Here is a 23072-nt window from a genome sequence, read left to right on the forward strand (position 1 = left end):
TATGTTGACAGCTGGACTAGATGATCTTGAAGGTCTCTTCCAACCTTGATGATTCTGTGAGATACAAGGACCGCAGGGATGTGCCAGTACAGGTTCTCCGGTCTCACCACAAATAACAAATGCTGCAGAAATGTTTTGTGTTGTCAAGGAACAGATGAGTGGCAGGGACTGAGAGGGCAGCTGCCCTGGTACAGCTCCATGTGTTCCCCCTGGTCGAGATCCTGCAGCCCTTGGAAGAGCCAGGGAGGGCCCATGGCAGTGCCTTGGGATGGAACCCTGTTCAGAGCTAGACATAATGGAGCTCTCTTCCCTGACTGCCTCAGGTTGAAAACCTATGTGATCAAGTTGTCTTTCTAGCTTTAATACAGAAAAATAACGTCCAAAAGGGCCATAAGCCAAGTTTCAAGACTATTCTTCCTTACTTGCATAATTTATTTTTATATGGTACATGAATCAAAAGACTTTTAGCAAATGAGGCCTCTTTACTCAAAACCCTGCAGACAAGTTATTTTTTCCTCGTGTTATTATGATTTATTAATAAGGTGGTAGTTATGCTACTTTACTTCCGAAAGTGCCTGAAAATCTCTCTCTGGAAACGGTGGTTTACACTTCTTAAAGCCAACCAACGTGAACAGATGTTTCTACACAAGTACCTACCTTGTTTTTTCAGTTTGCCACATCTTCAATATTTTTGTAGAGAAGGGTATTCTCATATTGGTATTCTTAGAAAGCCTAAACCTAATGATCACAAACTCCATCTAGCAGAACAGCAACAAAACTCCAGGCAGAGCAAGGCATTATGACCTTCTTAAGGCACTACTTTTATACAAACAAACAAAAAGATGACTTTCAGTGAAAGATCAGATGGAAAATATACTTGATTTTAGTAAATAATTCTAGATAATGATGCTTGTAGATAATAGAACAAGCAAAAGCATGGAACCAAAATGAAGTTTATGGAAATTCACTCAAATGATATCTTGAACTGCTGGGTGTAGAGCAACTGGATTTGTCATATGTAGCAAGACAACCTTCCCTTCCAGACAAAACACAATCAGAGTCAATGTTACTCAAAGACACTGCAAAATTGTTATAGTTCAGTTTATTTCTGAAGTCCTGATGTATTATATTTGCTTATTAATAGCAAACCTCATAATTTTGGATACCAGTCATAAGAAACCTGTAGGAAACACTAAATAGTTTCATTATACATGGCTGCTTTTCTCAGGTTGACTCCTTGCTACACTAGAAATTCTCTGTGGAGTTGGACTACTACTTCTGTATCCCTTTAAATGGATTTCAAAGAAAATTCTTAAAGTTTTCAGCTTAACATACAGCCTTGAGACTCACATTTTCAGTTACTGTTTATGGATCTCTACATTTTAAATTTGAATATTTGAGGTTTCTGGGATGTCTTCCTGAGCTCTCAGTTTTAAACATTCTTTCCTTATTTTTATCCAGTAACCTATTAATTTCTCAGAATATCCAATACTTCAAAATGAAATAATTTCCAAATTTTACGTTGTTAGACTGGGCACTGAAATACAAGATGCAAAAATCTACTGCTCGCTCTCTTAATAGAGTGTGTAGTTGTTGATGCTCAGGATAGCGTTGTTCTGCTCAGGGTTAGGCTGGTTTGAGGTTTATGTGACAACTACTCTTGGCCATTAAAATTTTCATTGTTGAAATATTTATTTCCTTAGGGACCACAATGCATGAGGCTTTATGTGAGAGAATTGAGTTTTGTTTTCTTCATGTGTGTGACTTTGCATTGTCCTAGAAAATTTTGTAACATGAAGCTCTTTCACATCTTACTTCGCGAAGCATAAGGGATTAGATATCACCATGCTTATATCTCCCTGTTCTAGCTGCTGTCATGAAATCCATTATAGAAAGACCCTATAGTAGGAGTGAATGGTCAAATAACCACAACAGTCAGGGACAAGAATAACGCAACGTGCTCCACATAACATTCTGTCCACTCATCAGAGGTAGTGTTCCTGGAACTGTGAATCTCCTTTTGTGCAAAACATGTACTGGCTGCCATCAGGCTGTGCTTTCATTAATCACTGTTCAAACTTTCAGCCTAGTTTAAGCAAATGTAGAAAATACAAGACTTTGCAAACTCTCTCCTGTTGAGGAATCTTAAGTACAGTTCCATTTGACAAAGAGACAGCCCAGTCTCATATGAGATGGGACATTGGACTGTCACTCAGAAGACAGGTATTTACTTTCCAATTTTGATGCTCATATGCTGTGTCATTGTGGACAAGGTGCTCTAAGTGTTTGTGCCTCAACTACCGCTGTATCTTGGGCAGGATCTATTACATATTGTAGTCACACTGCATGCAGGAAGAGCCGCTTGGAGACTCAGTGCCATAAAAGATTATAGACTATAACGAGTCAGAATTTTGATTCTTAAGGGCAACAATCAGGCATTAACATGTTCTGTCCATTTCACATTTTGTCCATCTTTGAGGATCCAGGGAAGATATTCCAGAAGACAAAGCATGGGACGAGGCAGGGAGATGTAGTTTCTAGTCAATGAGAACTACCAACTCAAGACAGCTGCAGCCTGTGTGTGTCTCTGTTCTTTTCTGTGTGCTGGAAAAAGACTGGAGTTGTATGTCCCTGAAAAACCCTTCAGGATATAGAAGTAAAAACCATTTTGCAAGGACAAATAAAGAGAAGCATGTGTATATTTCAGTGGTGCTTCTATTGTCTGTCTGTCCATTGCTGTAGGTGAACATTTCATGCTTCCATGGAAGACTGAACATTTCAGTGCCATTAATTTCCTTATCTGTGGAGACCATAAATACAATATTGCTTTTACTAGGCAACTCTGACATTGATAACAGACATTTATAGAACATGTTCGGAAATTAGTATGTTTCGCTTAAATGGACTGTCAGTGTAATGACTTTAACAATAATACATGAGGTGCAGTGATTTTGTCTCATAAAGAGAACTGTGTTCCTACTGCAGTGCTGCTCTGGAAGTGTCTTGTTTCTTTCTCTGATAATCTGTTTTTTTGCAGGAGAAGGACCGAGTTTTTTGAACTTGTCAGTAGAGGTGGTTATGATTGGAATATAAAAAAACACCGAGAAATATTTCGGTGAGCCCTGTTATTTCTTGCTTTCTGGTAATTTCAGCGTGTAGCCGTATTTGTTGAAGGAATTTCATATATTGTGGAGTTAAGGCTTAGAATAACAAGAGAAGGTACCTTGTTTTAAAAATATGATCCATGAAATTAAATATATGGTATGATTTCTAAATATTGGCAAACAGCTGCAATTAATTGGCATGACTTCACCTTCTGCATTCCTATTTCTGCCTTCACATTCTGTCATGTTTTCTTCCCTTTCTCTCAGCCTCACCAATTACTGTTCAGCCCTTCTGCTCTTTTTCCAGAAAGCATCAATATTCAGCCTTAGGACACAAGGATCTTTCTTGTCCGTTTCCCCGCTCCCTCCTCCTCTCAGCTGTTTTCTTTCACTGGCCATGCTTTTCTCTGCTCTTCCAGTCTGTACCTGAGAATTTGCATATACACAGTACTCTTCTAGCCCTCAAGAATGCCCTGAATGTGCATCCTATTGAAAACCTCAGACTTTGTGGATAGTTTAAGTACATCATGCTTTTTAGACAATAAAATGTGTGTATTTGCGTATGCATGCCTAATTATGTCTCATTTTATCTGAAATTTCATTAAAATTCTGCTTTCTTTTGGTCTTTTGACCAAAATATTGGCCATTTTCTATTTTCCATACCATTTCACCCACTCCTAATTTTAGATTCAGACAATATATTTGATGCTTCATTTTCAGTGCCCTTGTTCTTCATTTAAACTTTCTCAGACTTTTATCTGCATCATGTACTGTACATAAACGCTTTCTACAGCTGAATGGTTTCTTTCTCCTAATGCATATAAAACATGGTTGTAGCTAGGTATTAAACTACAGTGGAACCATATACCTCATAGTAAATCTTAAATTTTTATTGTAGATGAGCAGTAGAAACTGCTTAAACAGTGTCTGGAATGCCTCTTGTGATTATAGGCTCTCTTGCTACAGCAGTCACTTACAAATAGGCATATAAATTAATCCAGTTGTAGGTGTTATTATGTAATAATACCCTTACTTATATCATGTGAAGCACATGCTTTCTAATATATTATAGGTATTAATGTAAGTAGTGTTAGAAGTATTGCAAAATTAGCAGTTACTCCCTTGCAATATCATTTCTTTTCTAGTGTGCGATGCACAATACCAAAATTCATCATCTTATGACCTGCAACACATTAGACTTCCGAGGCACAATTGTGGTAAAAGCCATGCTGATGGCTGAGATTTCAAACATCATTCTTTTCTGGAGGAAAAGAAGGTGCCAGGGCTGACATTTTATATACGTATTATTTATTTATGCATCCAGAGCACAGTTGTTTAGAAGTCCAACAAAGGTTGATTCAGCTTGTATTGTTCATTTCTGTTTTTCAGATCAATGCTAATGACAGCCTGTGACCTTGGAGCTGTGACCAAACCGTGGGAGATTTCAAGACAGGCAAGTCATGATTAATAGCAGGGCTGAGAGGAGGCGGGACTGGCAGGACAATATTCCCAGGGCCCTGGCTTACAAGGGACCAAAACTGGAATCAATTTACAGTGGTATTAATGCTATAAAAAAATAGCAGGGGGTTTCTGCAAAAAATGGTTTATTGCATAATCTTTACCTGTACACATGCTGGTGTGTACATCTGGCTTTACAGTGTCTCCTCTTATTAACCTTTTAAATCCATATCCAAAAATGGATGGATTAAACAAAAAAGTTGTGCTTACTGGTTTTATTCCAAAGTTTTCCTTAACAGTGACAGAATCTTCCCTAAATCAAAAATACCAACAGATGAGCTGCAAACTGCAATTAACATAAAACTTCAGTACATATTATAAGAGAAATGTGTTCATTTTCTTAACAATGTTGAAAAAACTGCTAGTATAGAGCTTTCTTTTAGCATCCTCTACTTAGAAACAAACAAATAAAAATTCAGGGTTCTGCTATTGAGTAGGCTCTTTAGCAATATACAAAAACAGGGGTCCAGCATTGGCAAGCAAGTACAATATAAGAAAGCAACATGTCCAAAAAGTCTCATCCTTTGCTCCAATATTTTCCCCTCTTCTAGGCATCCTCCCTTACCCAACATCCATCCTTAATATTTCCAGTATCCATGCTAATAATTCTCTGTCCTTTACTGAGGTCCAGAACAAGCTAGTAGAAGGCAGACTGTGTCAGGTCCTGGAGGGATATACAGCATCAAGAAGCAGATAGAAAATATACCAGTTCAGCTGGGTGTGAGTACAGAGCTGGAGGGAGTTTGGTGTAATAGCAAAGTAATAGTTATAAAGATGGGCTGAAAAAGAGTAAGCTAGACGAGGTAACTACTGATGTAGGAGCAGCCAGACTTCTTGGAGAAGGATAAGGAAGTAACAGAAGCTGAAAGGGATCTACAAAAGTTACATACACATCAACTAAGTAAAAAAAAACATTTATGGGGGGAGGGCTTAGCTCAACTTGCAGTTTTGTCAGGTGAGTCTTTTTTGCTTTTATAAGCAGATCGTGACAACAGTTCTTCTAAGGCTGTTGCTCTACTTGGCCAGAATAAAGGCCACCTCACATGGAAATCAGGAAAGCTGCTTATATCCTGCGGTGGGAAAACAAGTCACAGGATTTTTCAGTGCCACCTGGCCACAGCTGCAGTGCGTGCAATCCCTCCTCATTTTTCCTCCTTAACCCTTCTGCATTTTCTTTGACAGCCAAAATGTCAAGTAGGGGCTGCTTTCCGTGTTGTCAATCTTTGTGCTACGGTGCTGAATTAGTGCTGAAGTCTCTGGAAAACTGGGGGGTTTTATGCTTATCACTTTTGAGGTCTGTGGATGAAAATTCCCCTGCAGCCTAGTGTACAGGTTTACTTTGTATTGAAAAATCCAGTCTGGGATTGATTGAAACATTACCTGGTTGAGCAGAGGCGCTAATAAGTCCACAGGGGCAAGACAGGAAATAGTTGGACCTCAACTGTGCCAAAAGGGAAAAAAACCATGAAAAGCAAGGGAGAAAGAGATTAAAATACGTGAATCAAAGGGAATAAAAGCCACATGTAGGAAGGAAAATTCAGGAAGAAAAGATCAAAACAGATAAAAGAAGAGGGAAAGGGACATGAGGAGAACAGGATCAGAATAGCACTGAGACACAGGCATGATACTATGTTTTGATTATTTTTATACAATACACTTGGCAAACCCTTAATTGCTGCTAAGTCATTAAATTATTCCTCTATCTGGAATATTGATCCAGAGTTTTATTAATGCAGTGGGATTACATACATTATAAAGTTCCAAACTATGTTAGCCTGGCTCAAGATTTAAGAGTACTTTATCACATCACTTCACCTACTTCCAATTTATTTTGGTACTTTTATTTCAACTATAACAATCTTAGGATTTGGGAATGTTACCTACCATGCAGTTGCTAGAGCAAGAAATTTTGAGATTTTTGAAGTGCAGGTTCTCTGCTTAGTTTACCCTCTCATGGCTTGGCTTTATGAAATATTATTTCCTGACTTGAAAACAGTGCGCAGGCATGACAGGAGCTTTAGGATCTGAATGCTATCTTCAGTAGATTAGTTTCCAATTTTTTTGCATCTCAAATATTGCACATGCTTACCTTCAAAGCCCCACACGTGACAAGAGTACAGTACTATATCAGAATTACTCACTGTTTGACTTCCTAAAATTCCTCTTGTTTCCATAACCAAATTTGTTTTTAAATCTTGTCTTCTTCTAAGAAGCACGAATCTCTGCTGTGAATAGAACATCTTCATTCACAAAAGTTAAAAAGACACATTCCAACTTCCAACCTGCCAGTTCTTGATTTTAAATCAATATTATCATCACAGTCTGAGTTTATATTTAGATATCCAGATCCTATAGTGATAACAGTCACAGGGGAAAAAGCCTAGTGGGGAAAAAAACCCTTTATGAATTCACATTAGTTTAAGATAACAGAGGGTATTGGTTAATTAAGTTTCTTTGATAAGTGAAGTTGTGTGTAGAGGGCAATGGCCTGTAAATACCCAGAGAGTTCTTGCATGTTTTAAAAAGCATCTTTACAGACATAACTGTGGATGCCAACAAGAAGCTATAATTTTCCATTCTGTTCTCAGTACTTCAGTAAGTTGCACATAACAGCGTTGAGTGCTACCTGGACACTGCAGTGTAATTCCCCCAGTCAATTCCCTATCAAAAGGGGTAAATAGCTGTGCCTATCAGTGAATATGGCTGTTTATACCCCCTGTATGCCCAGTCCTGAAAACTATATGAACATGTGCCTGACATCAGTCATGTAATGGGGCTTTACAGTTAAGCATGGGCTGAAGTCACAGTCTAAGCAGAAACTCATTATCCTAAAAATTATTTAACAAGAACTCTAATCTTTATCATGATTTATGTTTTAGGCAGCTGAGCTGGTAACCAGTGAGTTCTTTGAACAAGGAGACAGAGAAAGATCTGAACTAAAACTCACCCCTTCAGTAAGTTTTTATCACTTGTGAAATAGTTACTAACTGCAATAGAGTAAGAAAATATTATTGGCCTCATTCAGAAAAATGAACTGTATTTTGTACACAAAGAAAAATCTTGGAGTGAATAGAACCTCTGTCCAAGAAGGATAAGCATTTATAACCGTATATAAAATCTCTCCTGTCAACGCAGTCCCTTGTGCGTTGAGCCCTTTTACCCATTTTCCGTACCTGTTCCCAAAATTATCTTGTCACTGACTTTTCTAAGCAGTAGGTATTAGTTTTAATACACAGAATTCAAATCAAAAATCACCAGTTACCTATGGAAATCAAAATTGTCAGATTTACTTTATATTGCAGCTGTTTATCTGTGTTATTTGATGTATCAAATGCTGAAACGCATTTCTGTGGGTATACAGCTAAATGTAACATTGTGAATAAAAGAGTAAATCAGTATTGAGTGGATTATAGGCAGATGGGTATAAAGTGTCAAACGAGAATTAGGAATGTTTCATAAAGTTTTTCATTGAATGATTAGAAGAGAAAACCTTACCCAAGTCAAATAACTCAAAATGTTCTGAAGCCATTACTTGGAGGCAACAGGTAACAGAAAGTATTCTAAAGAATTTAACCTACAAGCCATTTACAAATATGCTTCCAAAATTTTATGCTTCCAAATATGAAAAGGCCAGTCCAGTGTCTCAAACTCGTTCTCACTACATTAATGTTCACACATAAGCCTGTGGTGATGTAATGAAATCAATAAAGCTTAAAAGTTGGTAGTAAATAATGCTCAGCTACAATAAATGGTTTTTCGCTTTGTATACTGTCAGAGTTTGGGGCAGAAATGGATTTCTTCCCTATAATAGTTCTGTGCATACATCTTCTCAGAAAAAGTGAGAACTATAGTCCAGGAGAACAGCAATCACACAGTCATGATGTTCACAATTCTGAGACTAAATCTTAGCCTGAATAACTGAAAGCACCATTCCATACAGTATGGATGTAAGTGCCTTTTCTGCCCTTTATATAAAATTTGCAAAGTGTGTTTCTCATACTAAGGAAACATAATAGGAAGTAGTTTTATTTTAACACGCATGTTAATGTTACTGTCTTCAAGTAGCAATGAATGCCGGTGCAAATGGCCCAGGTCCAGTAACAGTAAGAATTATTTTAAGGTATGTTATTACATGTACATTTTGGGCATACCTTGGTAGAATCACAGAGAAAGGCAAAAGCCAGAGCTTTCTTCTGGACTCATGTCTTCTGAAAATTTGCATCCAACAGCCTAGACAGGTGGGAAAGAAATGTATTGCTTTAAATAGCTTTAGTATTTTCTCCATAATAGGGAGACTTCTCACTCTTCCTTTGGGCTCTATGGTCTGTACCAAGGAATACAGTCATTTGTGGGCCACATGTAGGATGCTCTGAAGCCTTACTTCTTGAAGGAAGATTATCCTCTTTTTTGGCCCTTCATCACTTAAAAAAAAATTCAGCAAACTGATGTATTAAGTGTTTTAGGTTGGGAGATAAGGCCATCAGTTAGCATGTAGAGTTTTACTACATTAATGAGGAATTTTTAAACAAGATCAACTGCTGACCTATTCCGTGACATATCACTGAGGGAGTGCAGTGAGCTGTGAATTAGGCTGATTCCAGAGGAACAAATTGATAACTGCTCCCAAAATGAATCTGTTGATTTCCTACCCTTTGGATTCACAGTCACAGCTGGTTCTGCAGAAAGGCTCTGTAACTGGGAGGGAGAGAGCAAGCCCAGATCCATCACTGTTCATTTTGCTGAGCTGGAAAACCCTATGTGAGAGAAGGGAAATTTCTACTCAAAGGTATCTACTTTACATTTGCACAGGAGGTTACTTACCAGCTCAGCTCCAACTGTGGAGCATTTATTTTACATCACAGAATTATAAAATACGAATAGATTCAGCCTAAAAATTTCAAAACAGAATTGAAAATAAACAGTTTATTTTTCATGCCATGCAAAGCAGTAGGAAGACTGCTGCAAAAATTGATTATGGTTTACAAAGTGTTCTAGTTGTGAGAATTTGATCATAGCTGAAAAGTGCTGGATGATGTGTCTGTAAAATACTGCAATGTAATAAAGCATGACAGTTTTGTTCCCTTCTCAATTCAGGCCATTTTTGATCGGAACAGGAAACATGAACTGCCCAGGTTGCAGCTCGAGTGGATTGATAGCATCTGCATGCCATTGTATGAGGTAATTTTTACTTACTGCTCCTGTAGAATTCAGAGAATATTGTTCTTGCCTCCATAGGGAAAAAGAATTAGTTTTCAGAGAAGCCTTGAAGGCTATTTGAACACTTCTCTTTCTTTGACTTTACCAAAAGTCTGAATTCTATGCAGAAATCTTCAGATTCTCCGAAGGTGGTAATGTCTGCAAATAAAATTCCTCTCTGAGTTATAAAAGCTGATAGGGTAACTGTTTATTTTATTATGTTTGAGACAAACTGCTTCTCATCATGGTAAGGTATGGAGTACTGTGGACAGATATGCCAGCAGGACAATCTCAGTAGGTGCTGCTGTCAAACCTGTCCCAATCTGTGTGACCCTAAGGCAAGCTCAAGGCTGAGCCTTTGCACTTTCTTCTTGCACATTTTTAAACTGTTAAGAGGCACTCTAGGCCAAGCCTTTAAGATCAGTGACAAATGATTTGTGGTTTAACCTGTGTGCTGTTTAACTCAGAGTTTACTCTTTTAATTATACTTCTGCACACACTGCCTGGGTGTTTGGCATACAGTGTGCAAACTCTCAAGTACTCCTCTGTTAAGGCTATAGATAACTACAGAATCATTAGGTTTGGAAAAGACCTCTAAGATCATTGAGTCCAACCATTAAACTAACACTGCTGGGTCCACCACTAAACCATGTCCCCAGGAACCACATTTACATGGTTTTTTAACACTTCCAGGGATGGTGATTCTATCACTTCCCTGGGCAGCCTGTTCCAGTGCTTTACCAGCCTTTCAGTGAAGATTTTTTTTTCCTACCAGAACAGTGCTTCTGTCTTTTTGGATTAAACCAGCTTCAGGATTTTACTTGTGTAACAAGCAAATGGCTTCACAATGGTTTCACCATTGTAACTTTTTCTCTCTTATCTGTATAGAAAGCAGAGCTTCAAGAGCAGGTTAATAAATGCAGAGTAACACTGCAGAAACTTAATCATCAATTACTGTGTCAGTCAGTCTTCCTCCTACTCACTGAAACCACACAGACCACCTTACACCACCAAAGACTGACAGTTTAGCCATGGTATCTGAGAAAACATGAGGATGTTCTCACTAGGTGTCTTTGGGGAACTGTAACAAGTTCTTCTCCGTGTTACTACTGCACCCTAGACTGCCTAACACCTCGAAGCAATGAATGGGTCAGTGATGATACACGGGAGCTGGGAAGCAGATACAACTCCCATGTTAACATTAAAATTATTAACTTGACCCTGAATGTAGCTTCCCTACACAAAAATAAAAATAGAGTGGCAGTTCCTTTTCATTTTATAGACCAGATATATCACCAATATCATACAAGGTAAGAAGGATGATGTGTCCTCTGCCCTCCATACCTTGTGGCATCTGAGGCTGCCACTGTGGCAATAATGAAGTGACTACCCAGCAGCAACAGCAACTCCTGTTGTGTGACGTGGACAACACTTGTGTAAACAGCAAGGTGGGCTGCTGCTTTGCCAGCAGATCCTGTCCATTCCTTAGGTTTGCCTTTGTCCTGATGAAATAAACTACAGCTACGGCTTTTGAACAACTAAGGCAAAACAAGGACAGAAGAAGAATATAAACCTGTATTTTTCAGATTACCAAGATCATTTTGAACAATATAGGGAAGAGACAATGACACTGGCCTTGGACAAAAACTCTTTAAAAGTAATGTTCCTTTTAATATAATAGTTCACATTACACTAGAATGCATATTATAACAGAATTCATTATGTGTAATAACATCTGTAATCCAAAAATGTACAGTAAAGCAGGAAGAGCTGATAATCAGCCCATCCTCTGCATGAGAAGACTACATCTGAGCAGTAAAGCTCTGGTTAGTTAGCTCCATCTTAGCAGGATATCTCTGGGGAATATATTCACATCTGATTTCCCTGCTTTCTACTGTCTTTGCATCACGCTGTGCAGCCATTAGCCTGCTGCTCAACAACTTAAAAAAGAGACATCAACAAACCTGGAAGTCATAGCAGCACCAGCCTTAGGGGTAAACAGAAAACTGGATGCCATAGTGTCACACTGCAGGAGATTCTCTCTTCAGTGTGGAGCCAAGTTTTAATTTTCATATCCAGCTTAATCAAACTTCAATACACATATCACATCAGCACAGTATTCAGGCATTGTCAGTCCTCTGCTTAGGGCTGGCTGAACACAACTATGGCCAAGTCCTAGATTCCTTTTCTTTTTTTTTTTTTCTAACATGCTTTAAAATTCTTGACATTGTAATACATTGTAGGATCTGCATGTGTGGAGAGAACAGGTTACATCATTGCAAATGCAATGTAAAGAGGTGGAGTGGCAGCTGACAAATCAGTAAAATCTTAGTGGTACCTATATAGCTCACTACCACAGTACTTCTAAAAAACATGTGTTTGAAAAAAAAACCCAAACATTTGACACTCATTTTCATGCCAAAATTACAACATTAAGCCATTGAGAACAAAATCAAGGCTGTTGCATGTATTTTTTCCCCTGCTAGTGAGTAGAAGTCCTGAATCTGTGTGGGCAGATCCCCGAAGGAAATGCTGTGGGGAATGTGTCTGTCCCTACCAACACAGTTGCTACAGCAGGACCTAATGCTGTGGTCTTCGTTATTTGACACCCACACAGCAGAGATGATCCCAGCAACCACTGAATGCTGGCAACAACCATTAGTCCCATGTGAGATCAGCAGAAAATTGTCTTTGCTGAAATTGTCTTTGCTCTAAGTAGTTCTCAAGAGTAGGCTATTCTTGGCAGCTATGGATGCCTGAAGAATGCAATACTGAAGGAACTTCACAGCCCAAACTTCCAGGAGTGGTCTGATACCACCCCAGTGCCTTTGACAGTACTAGAACAAACCATATCTTCTCTGCAGTCCAAGCTTATGAGCTAGGCTACGTACCAGAGTGCCCATGAGGAATGTTTCATACTTAAAACAGTATATAAACAGTATATAAACTTTGCAGCACATTTTAGAGAGTTATGGCTTTCCTATGGCTTTATCTTTTTTCTTCTGAATGTTCCAAAACACTCTTTGGGAAGATTTGGTTCTACCTACTCCTTGTGTATCTGCTCTGCTTTCTGCATTTCCGTAAGGTGGCTTAAGACAACCAGCTTGGAGGTGTAGTAGTTCTCCCAGGTAAAGGATAATGATGTCTCCTTTGTTGGGGAACTTGTGTCACATCCCTCTGCTTACCTGGCTGTTCCCTGAGTTTGGCCCCTTTTTGTGAGAAGGTTTACAAGTGATTAGTAAATCAATAAGAACTATGCAACTTCCATTAGCAGTCCTGTTTGACTGCCCCTTGGAATTCCCATCCCATCCAGAAGAAAAAACATCAGTGATACACAAAACTGTTCTACATTGTAAGCTAATGTGAAGCCTGAAGGTGAATATAGATATATAATGATGGCTGGGGATATATATATTAAAAAAAATTAATATCTGGAATTATGCACAGAGAGATTTCCCATATCCAAGTGCCTAAATCTAAAATCTTTTTGTGCTTGCTCTGTAAGCCCGACTCTGCTCCTGGCACAAGGTAAGCCACCTCTGCTCCCTTTCTTTCTCTCCTATCTGCTGCTCAATGTAGGAATCAAGCCAATTCAAAATACCTTAGTAATCAAATCCATTTCCTTCACACTGTGGATCAAAGGTCTGTAAAGATAAAAGCATCCCAATTTTTTTTTATTGCATTTTATTACACTTGGGACATTATAATTTTATTGAATTTACTTTTTTGTTACTGTGGTGATCACTGATCAGAGTATTTTTATGTGACAGTGGGAGGTTTTGCCTTGAGTAGCAGAACAGTCATCCATTTACATTGAAGCTCAGAGTTTAGAGGCTTTGGTTATGCTTTACTGCATCACATTTGCTCTTCATTCAAAAATGACAGTAAGAAAAGCATTTATCAGTACAGATGAGAAACAAGGCTTATTAGAATAATAATTTATAAAGAAAATGCTTTTTTTTGAACTGTAGAGAATTTCAAATCCACTAATGTAGCTTTAGTATGAAGTAATCACCCTCTTGTTTTGTAAGAATAACCTATAAAGGGGAAGCATGTGTAACTAAAGCAGAAATCTAAGGCATCCCACTGAAAATAAAGCACTATGGCTACACTGGCAGCTGTGTTCACCACACAAAGAAAGTATTCTATACCTATTTGAACATAGATGTTTGTGTATCAGGAAACAGAATTTTGATCATTAAGACAAATTACCTCTCTGACCCTCCAGTAAGGAGATGCTAAGACTTTCAATACTAACAGATTTCTCTCCTGGACTCCATCGTTTGTGTCTACCTAAGACGGGATCAGTCACAGATTTTTCCCAACTCAGATTAGATTTCTCTGTGGGGAGCAGACAGTGGGAGAGTGAAGATCTTATTCTTTTTAATCATTATATTTCTCACAAACAACATCAAAGCTTCAGCAATTCACATCAAACAAAAGATGCTAACAGCAGCCCAGCTCTGTTCACGGCATTGTTAGGCAGAGACAGTAACCCCATGAATAGCAGGGCCAAAGGCCATGCACTCTGCTTCTGGGCAGATAAATACATAGTCAGGTAGTCAGTGACAATGACAGCAGCTATTTAAATTTAAGGGAGATGTCTTTGTGGCAGATAAAGAAGCTCATGGCTTTTACAACTTATGCGTGCCTGAGATTGCCCTGCTCACCTCTACCTTGGTGCTCCTTGAACTGCTCCATTTTAGTGCTGTTTTTAGAGCTATTCAAGATTTTCTTGGGTATTGAGAGCTTTAAACATATAATAGTATCTACAAAATTGGATTTGCATTGCTCCATCCAGGATTATAGGGGGAACCTGGGAAGAGTAGAAACATTTATGTTTAGCCTAGCAAATACTTTAAATGTTTTGAATGGAATGTGGGGGGACAGATCCTTCTCTATCACATTGTTTGACATACTTAGAAAGAAATGTTATCTCTCAGTCTGCAACTCCAAGAGTTCTGATATGCCTGTCCTCCTACGGAAGATAATGTCTGGCCTTGTAATTAAATCTATCTGTAGAGTATGATGATGTAGCTGCAAAAGCATCCATTCTGCTTGTAAACTTAGATTAAATGCATAAGGTATCATAAATGGTAGAGCCACAGAAATATTCAACAGTCATGGCTACTTTTGGGCTTTAACTTCTCTGGTTCAAGAGTTGACTTTGATACTTGAATTGGAAGTGCATATACACACAGTGATTTTTTTTTCGAAGGTGCATATTCTACTAAAAATTGTAAGGCAGGAGATTAACATTTTAATATTCCTTCGCAGAGAATATGAAAAAAGTGTGCTTTAACAATCATGCTCACACTGTTATATCCTGATGCAGCCCTTCCTCAATTATCACTTTTCTCCCTTTCCCTCTGTCCTTCAGTTACAATTTTGCATGAGGAAATATTGTATAAGAAATTCAGGGTTTGGATCACTCCTCTAAGTTCTGCTTGTTCACAATGGATTGTATGGCATGGCTTTGTCTTTACCCAGGCAAGAGTCACTGGATTCAATTAAAACAATTACATTTGCCTTCAGATGTTTCTGTCCTGTCTGTACAGTCAGAACTGAAAAATTTTTTAAATTATTTAGTCACGAAGACACTATGAACATTTTGGAAGTAGCTTTCCACCTTTCTCCTATACCTAGGAATGTTGATACAAAAGTCAGGGCATTGGTGTTCTAAGTTAGCAACTAGTAAGGGGGCAGAGAGTTCACTAGCTGTTCACCATGAGCAATATTAGACATTCCATGAAATGTGTTCCCAAGTTGTTAAGAAGTGTTTTAACAAAAAAAAACAAACAAACAAACAAACAAAAAAACCCCCAAAGAACCAAACCAACCAACCAAACAAACAAAACCCCCACGAAACAAAAATCAGGACTTAGCAATTTGGAAAGATGTGTTCACAGGAAGCAATTTGATCAATTCTGTGTGATTCTCATTGAAACCAGCTTTTCCTTTGTAGCATGTTGAGGGAAGAGAAGGATGACTTTTAATAGATCTTAAAGAATACCATAAAGATGCACACTTTTGGCGGGGCTTATTTCTGACATTTGATTTGGACACAGAGAGATAATGCGTTTACGCTTCCTGAAACTGCCTGGCTGACAAGGCGGATAGGCTTGGGATGCAGTATGTGATACGCCATGGACTGAGGCTGTACAGATGTTGGCAGATCAAATTAGTCTCACTTTCTGTTGAAATCCAGGGGGTAATATTATCCAAGGAAGAGCAGGTGCAACATATTCTGCTGTGTTTGTAAGAAATTTGCTTCAGAGGAAACTTAATCAGGCCAAATGCCAGTGCTGGGGGGAAGTTGGTAGCTAAGGATTATGTTAGGAATAAGTGTTTGGCCCAGAGAAAGAAGATTTTGGCACTGTAGAAGGATCTCTCTCCAGCCTTGAAATGGGAACTTAACTAGGTTCAGCACTTTTGTTGGCTTGTTGCTTGTCTACTAATGATGAATCTAAACGAGGCCACCCTGAATGAATTCCCTTGAGCTTTCAGAAAACTCAGATACTAGTACTTATTCCAGTAATGGAATAAGCATTAGCAAACTGTTTTTCTTACCTCTTGCCCTTAATCTGAGAGTCTTTTTTTTCTGCTACTTTTTTACTAATAGAAAAAGTTAAAAAGAGCTATACAAGAAAGAAAAAAACAGGAAAAGAAGAAAGAATGCTTTTATTTGCAATTTTTGTCTAAATCCATCATTATTTCACAGTGTAATATGAAAAGACATAGTTTTGGTTTCAGAGCAAGAATTTTTCTGTCTATGAGTATTATGAACACCTTTTTAAAATAGGCACAAAGATCTCTATCCTTTCTTTTTCCTTCCCAAGAGCAAGGAGTGTTTTGTTTTGCTTTTGAAAATCAGGAGAATATCACTTTTGCTAGGATTTTGGTAATTTGGTGAGGTTATTGATGAAACATTGTATTTCTATCAATAATTTTAGGAATTTACAAGTTTCTCCAAAATGTTTAGAAGAAGAGACAGCGGAAAGGAGTACTTTTCCCCTTCAAACAAGAGTACTTCAACTTACTTCCAAACAGTCTCAACTGAAAGGGGAGTTTGTTGACAAAGATATTTGGGAGAAGATAGAAAAACCAACATTTGCCATTGACTTCAGTGAAGCTAAGCTAAGCTTCACTGAAGGCTTTCACCCTGATCTGTGAGAAAAATTGAATAATTCATAATACTACAATTTCTGTTGCTGTTGTACTTAGAATTATCTGCCCAATGTATAGCGAAGGACATGCAGTCATGTATGGAAACATGTATAAAGATCTGAGGAAGTAGATTGAAAAGTTGGCAGATAAGGTAGAAGAGACAGCCAATAGAGGGAACTCAAATTGTACAGCAAATCTGAAAGAAGATGAATGGATAATTTAACAGCCATTCAGTTTTCAAGAAAGACAAAGCACAAACTACATTGCATCAGAAAAGGACTAGAAATGATGATGGATGAAACGCTTCAAGTGTTTAACACAACAGAATCACAGTTGCCTGCAGAATTCCCAGCTGAGGGTAAATTCAAAGAACTAAATCAGCATATGAGACTGATATGGTTTGAAGAATTTTTCAAAATCCATTTAATAGCAAGGAAGAAGACATTGATTGGCTGCTTGGCTAAAATCTCGAAAGGAAAAGAGTTTGAAACATTCTGTCTCTTGCATGCTTGACATGGAATCTAAACCATAAACGGCACAGCTAAATAAGAAGTTGTTTATGAAATAATAACTCTTCTTTTCTAGCAAACCCTTGGTCTCATGACATTATTATGAACAGATTAATCCTTTGCAACTATAGCAACACATCAGTTGAGCTACTTCAGTAGGTAGCCGGTCCTTCAGAATTACTCTCCCTTTGGCAGCATAACATGCTTGATACTGGTCAGAGCACATTTGGCTACCAGGAGCTCTGTACATACTTTCCTCCCTGAAGTACCTGGCACATTTTTACCAGCGGTGAATCTTACTTATAATCACCTTTCTCTAGTATGCATGTTTACTTACAAAGGAGTACAGTATTATTCTTGCTAGCATACCTTCACCAGAAAGAAGCTTAACACTAATTCATAGTGGAAGAGCTGAACACTGGTGCATGTGTTAGATCCCTTTCCAGTCACAACTGGCTTCCTTCCACTAACAATTTTTAGAGAGAAGCTAAAAAAACCTCCTGTTTTCTATCAGGAAAATTAGTAATATATTCATTTCATCTAATTACATTTTTAGGCATCAGAAAAAAATTACCTGGCAGAAATGAAAAAATAATGCACTCATGCATTATGTACTTGATGACCTGGACCCATTCCTCAGTAAGCCATAGAAGGAATAAACAAACTTCAACCGTGAGAAGATTGCAATAATTTTATTTTTATTTTTTCATTAACTCAACCCCCTCACAAATACCGTATTTTTTTTCTGGAACATAGTGATTAAACACAGTCCTGAATTGGTAGGGCAAATAATTAATTCATATACACACACAGTCAAGGGTTCATAGAGGTTAATCCTTATATCTTCTCTGTATCACTTTATCTTCTGTATTCTACCTACAGAAAGTAGAAATTTAGCAGTCTTTTTGGGTTTAGTATATGGGCATGTATACAGAAATACTTTTAGGTTTTCAAAACAACTTCCATCAAGTATTAGTATGATGAAGATCAGATCTGTGGATGTCTGCAACACCGGTTCCCTTTTATCTGAACTAATCTGAAGTTCAAGGACATTCAGATAGATGGCTCACCTTTGGCCTATGTATTCTCACGTGAAAGCCACTTCAGCAAAACTCAGGAGTTCAATTCAGCTCTGCTGTAACTGGTCATGACTCTCTTGACTTCAACAATGCTTCATATGCTTACACCGAGTCTGAATTTATCCCTGTGGCTTCTCGGTCACTGGTCCTCCCTTCCAACTCAGAAACTGCCTACATAATAAAAGTGATTCATTAGAAACCGCTGGGTTCCAAAGTAGAGTGAACACTGAGACCTATAACTTTTTTATATGTGCTCAGTCATAAAAATGAATTTATATGGTAAATATTAGCCCTGCAACCATACTTTCATGAGCTGTAATCTTGTCAAAGCTCGTAAGTTAAGCAAGGTCAGAATTGGTCAATATTTGGATGAGAATCTCTGGTGGGGAGGGGAAGAAAAGTATATACGCTGGAGGTCCTGCAGTGTTTGTAAGTTAGGACATACTGTGCTCCTCTTTAAAAATTTTTGGTATTGGTCTTAGAATACAACAAAATGTTGCATTTGCTTTAGCAATAGTTTAGCCTCTGGCCACATCTGCGCTGCATCTTGGCAGTTTCAGCTAACGTCCTTTCCCAGAGAGGAATGTGATGTAGCAGATTAAGTCTTCTCCCCCCCACACCCCACTTCAACCCAGGAGGTTGGTACTCAGAATACCAACAAATGCCTCTGCTGCTACCTATCCCCCTCTCCCTGAAGGAGTTTGTTGCTACTGCTACTATTTCTGCATTCTCTATGCTTTATCTAGCAAAATATGCTTAAGAAATACATCTCTATACACAAGAAAAAAAACCCAACACTACTCTCCCCTCCTTACCTTCTCCCATAAATAGCTTTCTCTGAGTACCTCATGCTCTTCCCCCCTTTGAGCTCTTCCTTCAGGCAGCCCTGCCCCTCTCCCAGATGCATATAATATATTGATGAAGTGTCTTTAACCTTTTCTTGTGCTGGAGGAGCTTTTATATAAGTGGAGCTACACCTTGTGAAAGGATGCTGTGGGCAGAGCAGTACATAGTCCCAAAAGACATGTAAATAATTAAAGATGGTAAGGAAAAGTCACTGCTATGCAGTAACTTTCTGACAAACAGCTTAGTTGTGCATCTGAGGTAATATATGGATGCAGAAGGGAACTGGAAACACATCTTGGTTTTTCCTAAGGCTGGAGTGCACAGTGCCAGCATGACTGCTCCTCCCCCATGCTTTATCACTGCTACTAAGAACAGCTTTTACAGTAAAGGGGATAAAATGGGAAAGGTCACCAATCCTGTACCTATGGCTGTGTACTAAGGCAGCTGCATTGCAGTGGAAGGACTGCAAGTGGACATTGAGGCCTCGGGAGACAGGAACTCTCCCAAGCTGGGGTTCCCTCACCACAGAGCCCAGCTGCCTGCCAGCCCACAGCCTGCCTGCTGCACCAAGGAGACACAAGGAAAAAGGGTGTTTCTGGAACTATTGAGTTTATGGGGGGATATCCCCTGTCAGACTGTTGAAGACCAAGCCTCTCCCTAGTAAGGCAAATAATAAATTAGGCATTAGGAACCTGGATACCAGATTAGACAGATCGCTAGCAAAGCTGTTCATAAGAGGCATGCATCAAAAATAGTAGCATGGAAGAGCAATACATCAAGGGGTTCTCCTGCAATAAAATGGAAAGTAAAAACTGCAGCCAGGAGGTAGAAAACCCTGACAAGGCTACAGCCAAATAAACTTAAATAGCTTTGGGAATAAATTGGTGGTTTAATCCGGATCAGGAACAGGTGCTATGAATGTAATTCAGTAAATGGTTGAGAGCCTGCCAGAAGGGAGAAAAATGTGTTGCTTTTGAGATAATTTCCCAGAAGCTTCATAAAAGCAAATTGATTACTGGAGTTTAATAATTAAAACAGGGCCAGATATATAGTAATCAAATGAGTTTTTAATTACATCTCAAGAAGAAATAAAATCCAATTTGTGCACTTGGTATCAGAGAAATCCTACTGAAATGCTTTGGTAGCTGGAAAAAATAAAATAAAAGCTAATTTCCATAGGAATTATAGTAGTCAGTTTAATTAAAAGACTAGCTCAGAATGAAAAAGTCCCAAAGTGAAAGGATACTAAATACAGAAGCAGTGGTTCAAACATCAAATCAATGTCTGAATAAAGACATTTTATAGGCCCAGTGCAAAATCTGCACTGTCAAGTATTCCTAATCTAAATTAATGTGTAACAAAATAAAGTTTCTAAAAATTACACTATATATTTTGTAGGTATTCCATTGAATTAATTGCTGGTTCTATGGTAAAAATTAATATCAAAGACATGGTTTATTCTTTCTTAAATACTCCTTTTAATAAATTTCATCAAAGTTAATGTTAGTAGTTAACCATTCTTGTTATTTACCTGGTGGCCTCTCTTGCACTTGGGTTATTAGACTCTAATGTGCACTTAAGTCTGTATTGCTAAGAAATATATGTGTATTTACTTTTGGATTTAAAATATGTTTACAGCTCATAAGACAACAGTGATTACTGTAGAACTGTGGGGTCCTGTATACATTCCCAACCTACTCAGGCTTCTGTTCTCTGCTGTATTGATGCAAAGCTAATTGATCTAAGCACCTCGAGCACTCACAATCCCCTCACAATCCCCTTGGCACTGTACATGACAGGGCTGTCTCCTAGCACAAGAGCATGGCATATGCCCAGGCCTGGAGGGCCAGGCACAGCAGTAGGTCATGCCCAGACCTCTGTGTTTGCTCCCTGGCACTGGTCTTGAAAACATCATGGTCTTGTGGTCAGTCATGGCAAAAAAAAGGGTACAAAAAGGACACAGACATAGCCGAGAGCTGCAGAGCCACACTGAGACAGAGTCTGCTGTCCCAGTGAGCTCCGTCTCCTCTGTGTTGGCTGTAGGTTCCTGGTATAGCATTTATGACAGGAACAGCTTGTACAGCAGGTTGTGCTTACAGATCCTGGGGCTGAAAGGGTATGAGTGCAGAACACCATCCTTGTGCTTAGAGAGATTTGAAATACACTGATTTTTAAACACTGATTTAACCACCAGGGGTGTGTTTATATATATATATATATATTTACTTTTTTTTAATTTAAAGTGTATATTGGAAAAATACTTCACGAAAACTCTTTCAAGATTTAGAAAATACCAGTGAGCTTAACTGACAGGGGATGGATGCTGGCTTTGCACAGAAAGGATCTGATAAGTTGCTGTCAAGAGTGTCTAATGTGCTACTTCTCCACACTGAGCTGGCAGTGGTAATGCAGGTACTAATGGTAACAGGAGTGAGCTTTTCAGGTATTTTCAGCTGTTTATAATGTATTAATGCTCCTCTGTTTTGGACTCCACCACATCAGATTTAAGGACTTCACAATGGTCTGAAATAAAGAGAGAAAAACTGAGAGTTCTGAGGCAGAAAAACTGAGAGTTCTGAGGCATGGTGATGGGAATGTTAAAAATCCACATCCATTCTGTCAAATGAATGACCATCACAGTGAGCAATACTGTATGGGGCAGGGAGTGCAGTGAACTCTGCCTCTTACCCAAGGCCCAAGACTGCAAAATAATCTGCCCAGTTTGTGCCATATTCTGAGGAAATAATTTCAAATGGATTTGCTTTGAGTTCCACACAAATCAGCTTCTTATTCATAGTATGATTTTGCAGAAGTGCTGAGCATTCATATTTCCTACTGAAGTCAACTGAAATTGCAAGTTTTCAGCACATCTTAAAATCAGGCCATTAACCCTTAATTACCGTATAATAGCTCAATTAAAAATCTACCAAGACTTACTTCGGTAGCAAGCCAAGCTCCCATGGCTTGCAGACTAGCTATAAAAAAAATCCAGTCCTTTAGTGGTGTTTGGGCTCTGGGGACCATTTAAAACAGTTGCTGTTAACCTTGCTGTTTAAAACAAAAAATTATCAACTGCAAAGGTACCTACTTCCTCTTTCCTTTCTTTTCTGTATAATTTTCTGCACTTTTTGAAGGGCAGAATGAACTGTTGCTGTCTTCTTTGTCTTTTTTTATTTTTTAATCTTGCACCAACCTTTTCTTTGAAATGACAAATACGTACTTTCCTTGCTGTCAGAGTAAACATGCTGCCCAGCTCTCAGCAAACCCCACTTCTTGCTAGTCAGAAAAGCTGAAAAAGAAGAATACTCCTCTGTCCTGAAAGGACACATTACATGACTGCTTGGGAGGTAACTGGTTAACCCTTTCTTCACATGCAGTGCTGCTGTTAATGAGGTTCTGTCTCTCTTTAATGTAGATACAACCAAGTGAAGCACTTACGGTCTTTTCACATAAGCATTTGATATTAAAGGGGAAGGTAAAATAAACTTCTAGCAAAGGTATGCAGGAATTACATAATTTTGGGACTGTATCAAAGCCAGATAAAACCAGATAAAAGATTCTTACTGGCCTCTGTGAACTTTGGACTGGGTATATACAAAAGAGGTGATTTCAGTGCAATCTCAAAGGAAAACTCATTTATTTTTCTTTATTTT

At 38.5% G+C, this 23072-nt stretch overlaps 1 protein-coding gene across 2 annotated transcripts in view; it reads left to right on the forward strand.

Moving 5' to 3' along the window:
• The window catches only part of PDE11A (phosphodiesterase 11A), a 126797-nt gene that overhangs the window by 98235 nt on the left and 5490 nt on the right, over positions 1 to 23072 (forward strand). For both annotated transcript variants that reach the window (XM_017833980.1, XM_017833969.1), the window contains exons 16-19: positions 3038 to 3115; positions 4494 to 4557; positions 7502 to 7576; positions 9717 to 9800. In XM_017833980.1, coding sequence (XP_017689469.1) covers positions 3038 to 3115; positions 4494 to 4557; positions 7502 to 7576; positions 9717 to 9800 — 301 coding nt within the window. The remainder of the gene's footprint in view (positions 1 to 3037; positions 3116 to 4493; positions 4558 to 7501; positions 7577 to 9716; positions 9801 to 23072) is intronic.

The sequence above is a fragment of the Lepidothrix coronata genome, unplaced genomic scaffold (genome assembly GCF_001604755.1).
Source record: "Lepidothrix coronata isolate B3197 unplaced genomic scaffold, Lepidothrix_coronata-1.0 Scaffold7, whole genome shotgun sequence".
Lineage (NCBI taxonomy): Eukaryota > Metazoa > Chordata > Aves > Passeriformes > Pipridae > Lepidothrix > Lepidothrix coronata.